Consider the following 18058-nt stretch of genomic DNA (forward strand, 5'->3'; position numbering starts at 1 on the left):
CTCCTCTACTGATCTGATTGGATTTTGGAAGTGTTACCTCTCTTAGCTCTACTCAAAGTCAGAGATGAGAAACAGCATATATGAATACAATGGGATTTACTATTTTCACTTAGAAAGTCAACATCATTCGGCAATAAAGATTTGTTAAAAAAAAAAAAAAAAGATGTGCTAAATACATTTTCAAAAAGCCAGTGGATCCCTCAGTATTTGGATCCACTCTCCTATCACCAAAGTTCTTCAGCATCGTCACAAACATTTCCTGACCATGAACTAAGGGCAAAATTCTAGCTCCTGTTCCACAAATAAAAATATATGCAAAAATACAGAGATGGTTCCCAAGTTTTCAGTAATAAAGTTGAATTGTTGTTGTTCTTTAGTTGCTAAGTCATGTCTGACTCTCTGCAACCCTATGAACTGTAGCCCACCACGCTCCTCCATCCATGGGATTTCCCAGGCAAGAATACTGGAGTGGGTTGTCATTTCCTCCTCCAGGGGATCTTCCCCACCCAGAGATTGAACCCAAGTCTCCTGCATGGCAGGTGGATTCTACACCGCTGACCCACATGGGAATCCCAGTACAGTTGAGTAGATAAGCATAAAATTGGGGCTTCCGTGGTGGCTCAGATGGTAAAGTGTCTGCCTGCAATGCGGGAGACCCAGGGTCGATCCCTGGGTTGGGAAGATCCCCTGGAGAAGGGCATGGCAACCCACTCCAGTACTCTTGCCTGGAAAATTCCATGGATGGAGGAGCCTGGTTGGCTACAGTCCATGGGTTTGCAAAGAGTCAGACATGACTGAGCAACTTCACTTTTTCACACTTAAAATATTACTATTTCCGAGGCCATTGGAGCCCATCTGAATAATAAAGTCTAATAAAGGTGGTTAAGCTCTGGAAATGCTGACCCCTTGGTGATGGCCACAAAGCTGCTGAGAGCACAGTTGACGATAAGAAGCCCACTCTCTTTTTGTCTATTTCAATCCTCCTTTCCAAATGAATGGCACCAAATAGTCTAACCATGGACTGAAGAAATTAGGTACCATTAAATGCAAACTACGACCAAGCCTTTCCCAAGCAGGAAGGCTTCCAGTGATTTGTCACAACTACATAACCAAAGGCATCCTGTAATATGGGATGTATCAGTGTTACCCTGATACATCTGAAAGCAGTGGAGCCTTGCTACTCAGAGTGTGCTCTGGGAGACAGAATACCAGAGCAAGAGGCAAAGAAGATGGCATCTGACAGCTGACCCAAGTGGACAGCTGACCCAAGATGCTGGACCAGTTATTCTTGTTCTGTCGCTAAGTCCTGTCCGACTCTTTGTGACCCCATGAACTGCAGCACACCAGGCTTCCCTGTCTTTCCCTATCTCCTGGAGTTTACTCAAATCCATTCCCATTGAGTTGGTGATACTATCTAACCATCTCATCCCCTGTTGTCCCCTTCTCCTCCTGCCTTCAATCTTTCCCAGCATCAGGGTCTTTTCCAATGAGTAGGCTCTTTGCATCAGGTGGCCAAAGTACTGGAGCTTCAGCTTCAGCATCAGTCCTTTCAATGACTATTCAGGGTTGATTTCCCTCAGAATTCATTGGTCGATCTTGCAGTCCAAGGACCCTATAGAAGACCGGCCTGGGCATTTCAAGGGCTTCCTGGTGGCTCAGACAAAAGGAATCTGCCTGCCAATGCAGAAGACATGGGTTCGATCCCTGGGTCGGGAAGATCCCCTGGAAAAGGGAATGGCAACCCACTCCAGGATTCTTGCCTGGAGAATCCCAGGGACAGAGGAGCCTGGTGGGCTACAGTCCACGGGGTCACAAAGAGTCAGACACAACTGACCGACTAACACACACTCACACTCATCTGTAATACAAAAGGACACAGAAAAAGCTAAATAGCTTCACAAATCTGGGTACCAACCAGTCAAAATACTTGTTTCAAAGACACATTGGAAAAAACCAAGAAGTTTGTCTCCTGATGATTCCAAGAGTCGTCGGATGCAGTCAATAGAATACTGAGCATTCATTGAAGAAAGAGATCAGGTCTCATGTTTACTGAACCCCACCCCACCACCCCACTCCATGCTTTACACATTCCACACCATTTCTGTTACAGCTCATTGGATTGAGAAAAACATAGAAACCCCTGAAAGTAGCTCAAATTAAAAAACAAAATGAAAACAATAACAAATATATTGTGGAGGTAATCTGAATTTTCTGGGCGCCCCCTGTGCACTTGAGACCTTGTCCCGCCCTCATCTTGAACCTATATTCAAAGTTACATCAAAAGACCCAACTCCAGTTGCTGCAGAAAGCCCATGTCTAGCCAGGCAGCACATCAGTGAGCCCAGAGATTTTTCTTGCCACGTCTCTGAAAAGGGAGATACCACCCCCAACATTTCTATTCCACTCCCCAGTGTACAGCTCCTGGCCGCCAGCAACATCATCTTTTTCTGTCTTGTTCCTTTTATCTCTTGCCACAAAGCCGCACAGATACCCTCTATTTTTCTGATAAATTCAGCTCTTGGCAAGCTCTATCCAATAATAACCTGGAACGTAGCCATCACTCCCACTCCTGCTTAGAAAGCAATTCGGTGACTTCTTTTTCCTCACTTGTGTCTCTTGAGATATCAAGCGAGAATGCAAAGAAGTTTAACAAAAAGTTTGTTCCACCAAAACAGTTCTATTTGGTAGGAGTGGGGAGACGGAATGAACATGGGAAGTCTTGCTAGAAATTTCAGGTTTTCTTTATTTTCTGTCAATTTTACATAGTAGTACATCTCAGAAAGCACAAGGAGCTTAAAGGACATATACGGGCATAGAGACAGGCTCAAACTGTGGTGCTGGAGAACTCTTGAGAGTCCCCTGGACTAAAAGGAGATCCAACCAGTCCATCCTAAAGGAGATCAACTTGAATGTTCATTTGGAAGGACTGAAGCTGAAGCTGAAGCTCCAAAACCTTGGCCCCCTGATGCGAAGAGCTGACTCACTGGAAAAGACCCTGATGCTGGAAAAGATTGAGGGCAGGAGGAGAAGGGGATGACAGAGGACGAGATGGTTGGATGGCATCACCGACTCGATGGATATGAATTTGAGCAAGCTCTGGGAGACAGTGAAGGACAAGGAAGCCTGGCGTGCTACAGTCCACGGGGTTGCAAAGAGTCAGATATGACTTAGCAACTGAACGGCAAAGACAACAACAGAGACAGGCTTCCTGCGAACTGTAACTCGGCGGCCTGAAGGCGAGGCCAGGTCCTCTGGGCCTCACCACTCCTGTCACCTCTGCTGCCCCCTTCTTCCTCCCAGCAGGCATCCTTAGCACCTCAGGAATGTACACGGCTGTCAGAGCCTACGTGCTCTTACACAGGCGACCTCTGCCCTCCGATGGGCATCTCTGTCTCTCGCTTCAAAATTGCCAAGAGAGGGTTTGATTGGCTCAGTTCACCCTGCCGATTTCCTCTGTGGGACGACGTGGTCAGACCCAGTCTAAACAGCTGTGTTCAGGAGCAGGCTGAGTCCTCTGTTTTAAACAGGAAAGCAGAAGCTGTGGGCAGGCATCTACTCTCACTGACCATAAACAGCCCAGGAAGCAATGAATAGCATCTCTGTTACACACATGTCCAGCTGGCAGCTGACAAGTGAATTAAGAAAGAAATGTTGTGGCACCCCCAAAAGTGTGGATGCGGCGTGGGAGATTTTACCCACTGCGTATTGTTTTTATATATATATATATTTTCATATCAGGTCCCTTTTGATGATTTCTCAGGCTCCTGACTATTACACAGAGGAAATTAAGCACAATTCCTCTACTGGAAAGAACCGGAATCTATTCTCACAGGTCACACATAAAAAGCACCAGGAGCCAATACAGACAATGTTCCATAATAACTCTACAGGTCCCTGAGTTGCCAAAGATTACAGTTATCTATCTGGAAAGCGGGCAAGCCTGTTGCATGGAGCCTCAAGCCTGTGTGCTCCTTCTAAGACTGCAGGCCGCGTGGAAAGGACAGTCAGCAATGTCTCTGCCTCGCCCCGTAAACTCCACTGACCACTCTCTGCTCTGACCAACTGCAATCCCACAGGGCAGCCTTACTCGTTTTTAACACCCCCTGGTATTGTACTCTGTTGTTTCCTGTCTCACCTGTGAAGATCCTATCTCATTAATAAAAGTAGCAGCAGTTTTTTCTTCTTCTTCTAAGTGTCATAGGTAAGGAATCCAACGCCCACAAAATATATAAATAAAGGAACAGGGAGACTTAAGGGTTGAAAGAAACACAGGTTGAAGCTACCAAGTAAACAAATCCAGTACTAGTTATTATTTATGTGTTTTCAGTTTGAATACATTTTTGAATACATTTTCTTCATTTTACCACCCCTGGGGCCACAAATGATTTGCATATAATCATGGAACTCCATTTCCTCAGTTAAAAAAAAAAGGAAGAAATAAAAATTCATGTATCTACCTTAGTGGCTGTTATGAAGGTGAAATAAGCTAACATTCAGGAAAAAAATTGGAAAAGTGGAAGGAGGGAGAAAGGCAACTCAAATTGTTGGTTGTGTCTTCGATTCATTTAGTACCTTCCCATTCTGGCCTCAGTTTTATGTCAGATATTCACAGTATGTGTTTGCTTTTATACTAAAGTGTGAAGGACTCCTGCTGGTTTAGAGTTTCCACTGAATATATTTTATTACAGAATTGCCTTTGACTTCTGCAGCTGGGAATGCCTTAATAACAGCAAACCACCTCGCTGCTGGCTCTTTCTGGGGATGGGATATTCACAGTGAAGAGCTTGGTGGGGCTCAGAGGCCTAGTGTATGTCCTGTTTTTACATTAAAAAAAAAGGCCCAGGGAGCTTCAGTCACTTCCCTGTGACTCAGTCCACACAGAAGGCACAGCTCAACCAACTGTGAGGTCCAGGCTTCCTCCTTTCCCCTTATTTCCACGCTTTCACAGTAAGTAATCCTTCACCAAAGGAGTTTTTCCATATCTGAGCTCTTACGTTTGAGATGACTTTAAGAAAGGTCCCTTGCATCTTCATTTTCTATCACAAAATGATATCACATTCAGATATCATTTTAATCATCTGCTGCTGCTGCTAAGTCGCTTCAGTCATGTCCAACTCTGTGCGACCCCATAGATGGCAGCCCAGCAGGCTCCCCCGTCCCTGGGATTCTCCAGGCAAGAACACTGGAGTGGGTTGCCATTTCCTTCTCCAATGCATGAAAGTGAAGCATCTAGTAATCTCTAAATATCTAATGCCCTCTTAGTATTGCATTTGAATATTTTGTTTTAAAAAAAAGAAGTTTGGGATTCAGAGTACACACTTTATATATTTTATATATCTACATATACACAGTTTATATATATATATATATGTATGTATATATACACACTATGGTTTTTCCAGTAGTCATGTATGGATGTGAGAGTTGGACTATAAAGAAAGCTGAGCACCAAAGAATTGATGTTTTTGAACTGTGGTGTTGGAGAAGACTCTTGAGAGTCCCTTGGACTGCAAGGAGATCCAACCAGTCCATCCTAAAGGAAATCAGTCCTGGGTGTTCATTGGAAGGACTGATGTTGAAGCCGAAACTCCAATACTTTGGCCACCTGATGTGAAGAGCTGACTCATTTGAAAAGACCCTGATGCTGGGAAAGATTGAGGGCAGGAGGAGAAGGGGACGACAGAGGATGAGATGGTTGGATGGACATGGGTTTGGGTGGACTCTGGGAGTTGGTGATGGACAGGGAGGCCTGGCGTGCTGTGATTCATGGGGTCGAAAAGAGTTGGACTCGACTGAGCGACTGAACTGAACTGACACACTACAACTCATAAAGTAGATAGGCAACAGGACCTACTGAACAGCACAGGGAACTACATCTAATCTCTGGTAAAAACCTGTAATGAAAGAGTCTGTGTAACTAAATCACTTTCTGTGCACCTGAAATTAAAAACATTGTAAATCAACAAGACTTCAGTTAAAGTTGTTTTAATTAAATTTTTTAAAAATTTAAAAAGGACAGTGCAGATACTGAGACAGCATTATAACCGTGTGTCATGAAGGTAATGCAGACTTTCTAAGGCCCTAAGAATATGGGGAGGGAATGAGCAAGGTGTTAGATAACTTTCCTCCATCTCTGTTGACTGAACACAGATTTCTAGGCCCTTAGTCAAAAACAACATCAGATTTGGGGTCTACAAGATACAAGATGTGAGATTATTGAAACACTGCACTCGAGGTCCAGCTTTTGACTTAAATAATTTGAACAATGCAACATGCTAGATTTAGACCAGAAAAACAATTACTTCTCATTTACGGCCCTCTATTCCTGGAAATTTAACTTATGCATGAGCTTATATTTGTTTTATGCATTTTACTGAGAAAACGAGGACAATTAAAATTTTAAAAATCAATAAAATGTATAACCAAAATAACATAAATAGATTTTCACTAATATCCTGGAAGTCATTACAGCAATTTATGTTTTATGCATCCCATTAAACTTTCTAAAATTCTCCAGCATGATTTAGATTCTGGGTAGTAAAAGGAATTTACATTTTCTTTTTATTTATATGGGTTTTCTTTCCTATTTCTTTCAGTAATTACCAACCAAAAAAGGAAGCCACTTGTTTAGCATGCAGAACTATGGTTGGTGGGACTTCTCTGGGTCCTGTGGCTAAGACTTAGCGATCTCAATGCAGGGGACCCGAGTTTGAACCCTGGTCAGGGAGCTAGGTCCCACTTGCTGAAACTAAGACCCAGTGCAATCAAATAAATAAAAATAAATATTAAAGAACTATGATTGGCAAGTCAAACTCAGAAAGAAGACAAATACCCTAGGACATCACTTACATGGGGAATCTAAAATGTGAAGCAAATGAACTTACCTGTGAAACAGACTCGCAGATGTAGAGAGGAGACTAATAGCTGCCAAAGGGGAGGAGGGTCGGGGGGGATGGATTGGGAGTCCGGGTTTAGCAGATGCAAACTAGTTCATACAGAATGGATAAACAACGAGGTCCTACCGTAGAGCACAGCGAACTCTATTAGACACCCTGTGATAAACCATAGTGGAACAGAATATGGAAAAGAATGTGCACACGTATGTATAACTGAATCACTGTGTCGTAGTCTAAAAATTAACACTACATATTAAATCAACTATGCTTCAATAGAATAAATAAATGCATAAATAAAACAAAGTTCAGAGGATTCCCTCTGACGGGAAGAACCAGGCACTCCCACAGAGGATGATGGATATCGTCAGCCGTCAGCATCAGGGAAGCTGGGAACTCAGTCAAAGCTGTCTGCTGAGGTCCTGGGAGGCCCAGGGATCAGAACAGGTAGAAAGCCCTGAAATTCAAGCCACAAGACAAGCTGGAGTGATCCGAGAAGCAGGAGTCATGAAGGACACCGTCTCAGCTGAATTCTAGCTCTGGGATATGCTCGGTTCCAGCACAGGGATGGTGGTCACGAAGTAGAATGTGTGAGGGAGGAGAAAAGACAGGACGTGAACCAAGTTACGACAGCGATAAATCACAATTCACAAGCTTCGCGTGTGTCTGTGATGCCCAGAGCAGCTTGTGAGTCATGGCTGATGTAACCATTAGGGGGGCCGCACACAGGGAGGAAGCCGGGGATTCAGCTGCGTCCTCAAATCCAGGCGGGGAACCCTCTCACCCGCAAAAAGGAGGCGGAGGTCCTTAACCCCAGAGTGTAGACTGAGGAAAAGCTTGGAGAGTGGGTGAAATGCCTCGTGAAGGGAAGCTCCCAGATCTAAGCAGGAAGGGGCAGGAAAGAGGGGGAAGAACTAGGTGTTATACCTTGGAGAGGGGAGATCATTAAATTGGGCTTTGTTTTGTATGTATGTGTGTGAAAGGGGGAAAAAAAGGACCAAATAGGAACCTTTAGATGTAACAGGATATGATTGGTCAAAATGTGAATTTTGGAGAGCATACATTGGGAAAAGTAAAGCAAGAAGAAGAGGAAAAGGTGACAGAAGAGGAAATTAAAAAAAAAAATACACACAGAAAACAAGACTCAACAAGAAGAGAAGTTCACAAAGATTTAACCAGTCTTGGGGAGGAGGAGATTAGGAGGGAACAGCAACATTGGCTGGAATGGCATTGGTTGACCCTTGTTTCCTGGATGTGGTCCCAAAATGCAGAGGAACATTAAGTTGTGTACTAAAAATTTATAAAAAATAAAGTTAGGAGTACGTCTAGTGAGTCGTTATTATAGAAACTTGATTCCACTGATTCTAGGGCTTCCAGTAGGTGAGGTCCCCCAAACCACTGATTTGGAAATCAGGGCACTGAATTTATTGATGGGAAAGACATGGGGAGTCCCAGTCCCCACAATAGGTGAGTTAAGGTCCTGACAAACCAGCTTCACACATACAGCTGTCAAAATGCAAAGCAAGCACAATCTGAAGGCACTGGAGAACAACCCAAAGTGAGCAGATTTTGCAGGGAACAAGGTCTGCGGCAACTGCTTCAGGTAGAAAGTGGCGGGAGTGGGGGGTGGGGGTGGGGGCAGGGATTCTAGAATTAGCAAAACCAGTGGGAGAGTCTCAAATTCTGTGTGAAACTGCTGCCCAAATGGCTGGCTGCCCCCCACCCAGCCATGTGAATATAGGGGGATTCAAGTTGAACTAGATAATAGAGCACAATACAGATAAGTTGCCGTTCACTTAATTGTCCACTTCAGGGAGAATCCACCATCTCCATCCAACATTCACAAGGTCAAGCTACAATTGAAAGTGACTCAATATAAAAAGAAACATGAAAACGTGGCCCATCCTCAGCAAAGAAGCACAAGCAACACCAGTCGGTCCCCAGACAACCCAGATGTTAGAGAGCAAGGATTTTAAAGCTGAGATTACAATGAGGCTCATTGATTAAAGGAAAATGGGACTCGCACAACAAATGAAAAGACACCAGAACGAAGCGGGGATTCTAGAGTCGAGACTCCAGCATCTGGAGTAAACCACTGGAAATGCAGACAGTGAAATGGAGAACAGCGCACAGAGAGTGAAGCCTGAGCTAAAGAAGCGATGGTATCTGAAGAAGAGAGGAAAGAGGAGCATCTGTGGAATGAGATAAAGTGTCTAACCTACGTGTAATTGCCATCCCAACAAATTAAGAATAGGACAGAAAAAAGAAAAAAAACCTGAGAAACAATGGCTGCAATATTCCCAAATGTGGTGAATTTAAATATTCAAGACGACCTATGACCCCGTGGCAGGACACCCAGGAGGAGAATCATGCCCAGGCACGTGACACCCAAACACTGAAAACCTAAGAGAAAGAGAAAATCCTGATGGCAGATGTAAAAACGGCACCTTACACGCAGACACCAGTGAATCAAATGACGAGTCACGTCTCAGTAGAAAAAAAAAATGGGACCAGAATTCAGCTAACGCCACCTTTAAAGTGCTGAAGAGAAACCAAAATCTTACCCACTCAGAACTCTATAACCAGCAGAAAATATTTTTAAGACTAAAGACAAAGTAAAAGTTCAGGTTGGCTCTAGCTAGCATTATTGCGCAAAATGCATTCTTATTGAACTAAAATACTTTCAGTTGAGTCTTTTTTTTTTTTTTTAATGCCCTAAAGGGAAGGTGACAAAGACCCAAGCGGAACTGAGCCCACAGGCCGCATCTTTGCCGTCCATGTCTTGCCACGAAGGAAGCACCAGGAGTAGACGGTAGACATGGGTGGGGATGAAGAAACTAAGTTCATCAAAAAGAAACTTTTCATGCTTGGATTACTATTGGTTCAGATTCTCAGCAGCTTTAGGGGGTGTAACCTAAAATCTGCTCCTGCACATGGAGGGCAGGGAGAGACCTCAGAAAGAGGCAGGTCACTTCAGATCAGCAGGGGGCACTTTTAATAGGGAAGGGGACTTAGAGCTTGGGTGACCAGAAGATCAGCAGTATCTCTACACACTCTCACCAGCATCTTCAAACTTACAGAGAGGCCTTACTGGGTCCAGGCATTCAGGCCAGGTGGTCTTGAAACCACATCACTCTCTCAAGCCTGCATCTTTGGAATGGCTCCCACTATGGGAATTGGGGGGGCGGGGCGGGCCGGGCTGGGGGTTCCAGTGCAGTGGAACCAGAAGTCACATCCTCTTGATAACCTCCCTCAACAATTATAGCAATGCCCAACATAAAGCAATCAAGATTAGAGCTTTAGATACAGTAGTGTGTCTAGTTCATGTCAATAAAATGTTTTCAATATAAAATTTATTTTCCTTTAAATATGCATGACATTGGAAATGTAATACTCCAGAGAGAAGGTCAGAAAACAGAATGTGAGGCTGCCCTGCAGGCCTGAAGATGCTCACCCAGCATCGAGCAGTCACATCTAGGTACCACTGCTCCTATGTTTCAAAGAGCAGTGACGAAAAGGATCAGTAATTAGTGCTGTGAGAAGTTAAAACAAGGGGAAAAATGTAAAACAACAAATTGCAGAATAATTTTGGAATACAGTTGAGTGACTGCATGTTAAAGTTTAAGTTGTCCGTTCTGCAATACTAAGACTTATCAGTAACCTCCCCTTTTACCACAGAAGACTTTAGCATCCTTTAGACAATGAAAAAGAAATGCAAACATCTTGTGTAAATAATAAAGCTGCAGCTCTTCCTTCCATAAAGGTTACACTGGAGTTTGATAAGTCCCTTGTACAGTGGTACAGGCATCTCTAATCTCTGGGAGCTAATGCCTGAAGATGTGATGCGGTGCTGATGTGATAATAATAGAGATACAGTGCACAATAAATGCAGTGCATGAGAATCAGGCTGAAACCATCACCCACCCCCATACATGGAAAAACTGTCTTCCAATAAGCCAGTCCCTGCTGCCAGAAAGGCTGCTGCAGTGGTATATACGTTTTCAAAACCAACATTTTACATGTTCACATAATTTTGTAATACTACTGCAAAATATATTCACTAAGCACTCAAAAAAAAAATCCACAATACATTATGAGTATTGAGTAAGAATCACTTTATCTCCTGGTTTTGAGCTGATCACAGTTACCAGTTTGGTAGAGTTCCTTACTGTCTTTTCTCTTCATGTGTATTTCTAGGTAATTAGTATCATAAAGTGTATACCATTTTTATCTTAAAAAAATAAAAAAACAAACGAGTCTGGCACTTACTGACTTTCCAGAAAGTATCCAAATAGAGCTGGCGGAAGTCACCAAGCCCCGCCCCACGGATGCAGAGCCCCGCCCCCGTGGATGCGGAGCCCCGCCCCTGCAGAACCACCCCAAGTAGGCTGCTCTATGGGTCTGTGGGCTGCACCCAAATGTCAGCCCTCCCACAAATATTTAGAACAACCCTAGCTGTTGACTGGTGCTTGACGGGTGCTTGATGGATATGCTTATGGTGCCCAGCACCAGACCAGCATGGGGTGGGTAAGACAGTGCCATCCCATGGGGACATTTTCCTTGCCCTATCCCAGATGACTGGTACTCCTAGAGCTCCCTCCTCAGGACCACTGGCTCCTGCCCAGACCAGGGATGGCAGTCGGATCGGCACCCTCTGTGGCCCTTAGCAGCTATTAGCACATGTTGATGACCACCCCCCCCCCCACAGTCAGGAGCAAGGAAGCTACAAAAAGGACCTTTATTTTCCCAGTTCTGGGGGCTCAGTATTTGAGAAGGAACCTGGAGGTAAATAACACATCTCAGTCTGGCTAAACTCAACCGCTGAGTAGCCACCCCTTAAAAGAGGAAGACAGGAACAAACTGCCAAGCAGAAATGACTGTGACAGTAATCAGTAAATGGATAACACACAGGAGAGTCCAGAAAAGCCTTCCTGAGAGCTTGAGGCGCTTCCTCCCAAGAGGTCGACGGGATGAACCCTCCCAACAGCACAGAAAACAGAAACAAACTTACTGCAAACCTACAACTAAATAAACTGATGTTAATGTTTGATGTTTCACTATAACTATTGAGTCTCATGTAGTCTGTCCAGTACTTTCCAGTGTCGACTGTCAACCCCTGCTCTGTACCTGCCCCTCATTCTCTCCAGAACATTCACCAATACCCCATCCCAGCCCTGCCTTTCACTGCTGCAACCTTCAAGACGAGCCACCGATTATACAATCTAAAAATGACAGAGGCAAACTACAGTCTAACTGGATTCTTCTTGGAGGAAAAGGACGGGAATTTTTTTTCTTTTCCCCAGCAGATGGAGAATCATAATGTCATGTTAGGCAGTGGGGACCATCAAAGACTCTAAAGCATGAAAAGTGGTTATGACTAGAGCTGTGTTCTAGACAGTGAAGATCTCTAAACTCATATTCGGGTTCATGGAACTTAGCTGGAGTCTGCCACTGTACAAATGACTGATGATAACTGTTTATTGAATTAATATGGACAAAGCATTTGTTAGACACCTGCTGGAGGCACAGGGAGATGCCTAACTCATGACTAAAGGTTTTCTAGTACCTTCTAAACTGTTGCTGTGTGCTTGAACACTTCCCGCAAAGTTTTGTTGGTGTCAATAGCTCGCAGTATTGCCAAGAAGCCACTTTACCATTGGAACCAAAGGCATGTTTTCAAAAAGAAATTACTGAATGATTTTCTGAGTGTCTCTACTACATAGTCACTGATGAGTGAAACTTCCTTATTTTTAATAAATGTCTTATAATACCAGCTATCCCATATTAAAAAGGCATTTCCTAAGGATATTAAATAAATTGCAAAGTGTAACTACCTGAATCATAGTTAATGAGGACAGAGATCAAGATATGACTTGCTGATTCATACGTTTTACCCAGGCCCAAATGGGGTAGAAAATGCTGGTTATCCCTTAACTGAAACAAAAGTGTTCAGTCCTAAATCCTTATCTTATGTAACTCAACAGACCAGGAGTCCCCTTATCCATCAGATGAATCTAATACCATTACTCCCACCAACTTCGCATAGGGCCAGACCACAACAAACAGATGTTAGTGGGAATCATCTCTTAACACGCTCATAAACACACATGCTGCTCTCCGCATAGAACAATTTAGAAGCAAAAACAGGTGGAGCAAACACAAGACAAAAGCTCAGCGCACAGATTCCGGGTACACATCAAATCTAAGATCTAAAGTCCTTGCCTTATTTCCATTAAAAAAAAAAATTTAGCAACACTCCAAAATATTTTTAAAGTACATTTGATACATAGACGCCGGCACAGCTTCCCTGTGGAACCCGGGTAAGGAATTTCCCTGCAAACCGACACAACCCGAGGAGAGGACAGACATGCAAGGCAGCGAAGAGGAGGACCACTGACCATGGCCAGGTAAGGCTGCGCGGTGCACCTGACCAAGGCGGAACCCAGACCTCCGCGGGTATCCGCTCCTCTGAGCGCAGAAAGGGATGCTTCCCGGGGCATGTCCCTCTGGCTCTGGGTTACTCGAGGGGTTCTGATGGCTCCTCGGGTCCGGACCCGCCCTCTTTTCTCCAAACATCAGTCATTTCCTGGAAATCATCCCAGGCACGCAGCGGCCCATTCAAGTTAATTAAGCACGTGTCTCTGACACCAACCAGAGCGTGCGCCCTGGCCAAGCCCTGAAGGGGAAGCTCGGGCCGAGGGGTCACGGGCCCTGCCTCCCCGCCCCTGCCGACCTCTCCCGCTCCTCGAAAACCCGGTAATCCCGGGAAACGGCGGCTTCTGCCAGCGAGCTGGCTGGCTGAGCCCCGGGCAGCCCGGAGCAAGGGAACCAACAGAGCCTGGCGTCGGCCCGGGGTCGACTGAACACCGTCCATCCTCCCAACACCCGACTCTGCGTCCACCGACTGGACTCAAGGACCCCCTCCCCGACGGAGGAGGGGTAGGCGGCTAGGAATCCGCAAACCTGCGCGCGTCCTCTCGCCCGCCAACTGCAACCACCACCTGCTCTCTAGGTCCCGCGCCAGCCCCGCCGTCGTGGGTCCCTTACCTTGTGGCTTTTCCCCCCCGGGGGACACCTGACGTTGTTGGAGGCTCCCGCTGTCTGATTCATGTCCGGAGGAACTTGGGAACCGATGCTCTAGAACCTCTCCAAGTTCCTCGGCGCCTGGAGGGTGGCGAGGGGCGCGTCTCCCGGAGGCGAGGTGGGTCCTGGCAGTCCAGCCGTGTCCGGGCGGCGTCCCCTACGCGGCAGGTTTCCGAGGGACCCCTCGCCCAGGGAAGCTGAGCACTGCAAGCCCCGGAGCCGAAGAAGGAGAAGCAGCTGCTGGGATCCCAGAGGGAGCCGGGCCGGCGCCGGCGGCTCTGAGGGCGCTGTGCCCGGGGCTGCCTTCTCCGGGAAGCAGTCCAGGACTGTCCGGACCTGAGCACCAGCAGATCCTAAAGGAGCTCCTGGGAGAGGCGAGGAGGTATGTGCGTGGGGAAGGGTGGGGCGGGGGGAGGCAGGCAGGACTGGCCCTGGCCGGAGAGACTGGCAGCGGAGAGCCACCGAAGCTCTAGAACCACGCGCCCCCACGCGCCCCCGGAGCCGAGCCGCCACTGCGAGGCGCGTGGCGCACGTGTCCGCGCGCGGCTCCTGCGCCGACCTTAGCACACACCTCCCCGCCCTCCTACGCCCGGGCTGGAGCCGCAGTCCGTGCGCACCCGCACACGCCCGGCCGGCGCGGGGGCTACTGAGACGGGCCACTCGCAGGGCGGGCGCCCGCTCTCGCCTGCCGCTCCTGCCCCGGGTGCAGTCGCCAAAGCTTCCCGGGGTGGTCGGGAGGTGGCACGCGAGGCTCTGCCAGGCGCCTCTGCCCGGGGGAGGCGAGGAAGCGGAGGGGGAGCTGGGACGGGACCGGGCTCCCTGGCAGAGTCCGCCACAGCCACGGCTCCGGACACGCGCTGCGCGGGGCGGGGGTCTGCGGTGACCCGCGCGGGCTTGGGGGAAGGGCGGCAGAGTGCATCCACTTCTCAATGCAGCGCAAGTACTTGCAGGTCCCCAAGGCTTTTCTTTGTATTTTCTTCTCTTCTTGTTCTTTTTTTTCTTTTTTGACTCCCGGGAAGTCGCGATCTAATTAGGCAGCATTCGAGTAGAGGTGGAAAAATCCACCCTTGAGAAATAAAAAAAATAGATATATATCAGGAAAGAGCAACTGCTCTATGAAGACTGACTGCATTGCAACATTTTAGAATCCCAAGTCTGAACGGTGGACCTTTAGGATACAGCCATATTATTTAGCCAAATGTGAAGTTTCGTCTAGGTGTATCCAGGCGGGGGTGGAATATTCTAGTGGAAAATCCAGCCACATAATTCGGTTTCCTGAATCTTGCAACCTCACAGCCTTAGTGTTCTTCAGAAAGCGAAGGAATTGGTTTCACCTGTGGGAAGCAGCCTGTACAGGGAGTTGCTTCCAGAAGCCCATCTCCACATGGTACCCTTGACTAGAAAGGAGATTTCTGTCTCAGGCGTTGGGTGATGTTCACTGCGTGCCTGCTATGTCGCTTCAGTCCTATCGGACTGTTTGTGACGCGATGGACTCCACTTCACCAGGTTCCTCTGTCCATGGGATTCTCCAGGCAAGAATCCTGGAGAGGGTTGTCATTCCCTTCTCCAGGGGATCTTCTCGACCCAGGGATGGAACCTGGGTCTCCAGCATGGCAGGTCGGTTCTTTCCTGTCTGCGCCACCGGGGAAGCCTGATGATGTTCGCTGTCCTTTCTTTAATAGCCCCAAGTCCAAACAGGAATCATCTCCATTTTGTGAAGTAAGTCATCACTTACCGATAAGTGATAAGCTGCTACTGCTAAGTCACTTAAGTCGTGTCCAACTCTGTGCGACCCCATAGACGGCAGCCCATCAGGCTCCCCCGTCCCTGGGATTCTCCAGGCAAGAACACTGGAGTTGCCATTTCCTTCTCCAGTGCATGAAAGTGAAAAGTGAAAGTGAAGTCGCTCAGTCGTGTCTGACTCTTTGCGACCCCATGGACTGCAGCCTACCAGGTTCCTCCATCCATGGGATTTTCCAGGCAAGAGTACTGGAGTGGGGAGCCATCGCCTTCTCTGAGTGATAAGCTATCACTTATCAAAGTCCTGTCGCTTTTGCCCATTGACAAAGTTCAAAAAGTGACTCGTGATGTCATTTCTGTTCTACAAACGTGAAGGTGCACTTGGGGCGTCTGAGTACCTCAGGGATGCCGTTTGGTTGTGGAGGGTAATGTCGGTCTGGAATTTTGGCATTGCTTCCCCTGGTGCATGTCTTTGGACAAATTATTTCTCCCACTGATTCCACAGCTCTGAGGTAGGTGGTGGCGTGCTATTTTCCAAGTAAAGAAACTGGTTCCAAAATATCAATGTGTAGAAGGAGCTTGTTGTTGTTTTTCAGTCGCTCAGTCACGTCTGACTCTGCGACCCCCTGGGCTGCAGCACTCCAGGCTCCTCCGTCCTCCTCTATCTCCCGGAGCTTGCTCAGACTCTTGTCCATTGAGTAGGTGATGCCATCCAACCATCTCATCCTCTGTCATCCCCTTCTCCTCCCGCCTTCAATCTTTCCCAGCATCAGGGTCTTTTCCAGTGAGTCGGCTCTTCCCATCAGGTGGCCAAAATATTGCAGCTTCAGTTTCAGAAGAGGCTTAGCAAGGCAGTAGATGGTCATCAGGGGGCAGGTGTCATTGTCGCCACTGCCTGGAGCAACTGGGAGCACGTCACACAACTTATAGACACTGATGCTCTTTTCTGGAGGTAAAATCCACAAGTGGGCGGCGCCCTGAGGCCACTTGGAGTTTCCTGGCCCCACACTGCTCCTCTCTCAGCCTCTAGAAATTCACCCAGATTTGCTCTGAGTGTCCCCTGGGTTTGTGTCTCCAGCGCTTCTGCTCTCGGGATGCAGATCTCAGCCCCACCTCCCTGGATTTCCTCATCTCTGCAGAGTCCCGGGAAGCCCTGTGCCCTAGCACCGCCGTTATCTTCTGGGTCCAAGAAGCATCATCACTTTTCAGTGTATCCAGGTTTCTCTTGTGAGGATGAACACAGTGACTTCTAAGCTCTTTCCACGTTGGGGCTAAAGCCAGAAGTCTGACTATATCTTTTTAGTCTCAGGGGTCTCCTGCTTTCTTTTGGTTTACTAATTCTTGCCTCAGTTTCTCTCTCCTTCTCACATATTATACTCTGAGCAGCAAGAAAAACCCAGGTGGTAACTTTTACAGCTCAGAAATCCCTTTGGTTAAATAACCAAGTTTATTAGGTGACATTAGAAAACCTCTTCTGTTTTTGGTATAACTTCAGATTATGATCTGCCCTCTCCATTGGAAGCATAGACATGATGCTTCCAATGGGATCCCTGGGAGGCATTTCCGAAGCAGTCTTCTTTAAGTCACATCGCTTTTTTTAAAAAATGTTTTATTGACGTATAGTTAGTTGATTTACAGTGTTCTGTTAATGTGTACTGTGCAGTAATGTTGTATCCTTTTGTATTCTTTTCCATTAGAGTTTATCACAGGCTAGTGGATCCAGCTCCCTGTCTTGTTCAGCAGGACCTTGTTGTCTGTCTGCTCTCTGTATGTTAGTTTGCATCTGCTGATCTCAAACTCCCAATCCTTCCCTTTCACACCCCTCTCTCCCTCTGTTCTCTATGTCTGTGAGACTATTTCTGTTTCATCGGTAGGTTCCTATCTGTCATGTTTTAGATCCCACGTATGAGTGCACATCATTATTTTTTAATGATTAATACGAAGGCTAGAAAATTCACTGCAGTGTGACCAGCCATACTAATGAATCATACTTGTTGGATAGTAAAATTTGGAGCTTAAAGATCTGTCTGTATTCTTCATCATTTTTCAGTCTTGAATAAGCAATATGACACAGCAGATCATACTATGTCAGGCTTTAAGATCTCTGGAGAAGGGATAGGCTACCCACTCCAGTATTCTTGGGCTTCCCTTGTGGCTGCAATGCAGGAGACCTGGGTTCGATCCCTGGGTTGGGAAGATCCCCTGGAGAAGGGAAAGGCTACTCACTCTAGTATTCGGGCCTGGAGAATTCCATGGACTGTATAATAGTCCATGGGGTCGCAAAGAGTCAACACGACTGAGCGACTTTCACTTTTCGTGTTTCATGTGGTAGCCTTGAGGAA

At 46.7% G+C, this 18058-nt stretch overlaps 1 protein-coding gene across 1 annotated transcript in view; it reads right to left on the bottom strand.

Moving 5' to 3' along the window:
- DPP6 (dipeptidyl peptidase like 6) overlaps window positions 1–14094 on the bottom strand; it is a 1064355-nt gene extending 1050261 nt beyond the window's left edge. Inside the window, exon 1 of the mRNA XM_027538503.1 lies at window positions 13941–14094. Coding sequence (XP_027394304.1) covers window positions 13941–14003 — 63 coding nt within the window. The 5' untranslated portion in view covers window positions 14004–14094. The remainder of the gene's footprint in view (window positions 1–13940) is intronic.
- Window positions 14095–18058: the final 3964 nt, after the last annotated feature.

The sequence above is a fragment of the Bos indicus x Bos taurus genome, chromosome 4 (assembly GCF_003369695.1).
Source record: "Bos indicus x Bos taurus breed Angus x Brahman F1 hybrid chromosome 4, Bos_hybrid_MaternalHap_v2.0, whole genome shotgun sequence".
NCBI lineage: Eukaryota > Metazoa > Chordata > Mammalia > Artiodactyla > Bovidae > Bos > Bos indicus x Bos taurus.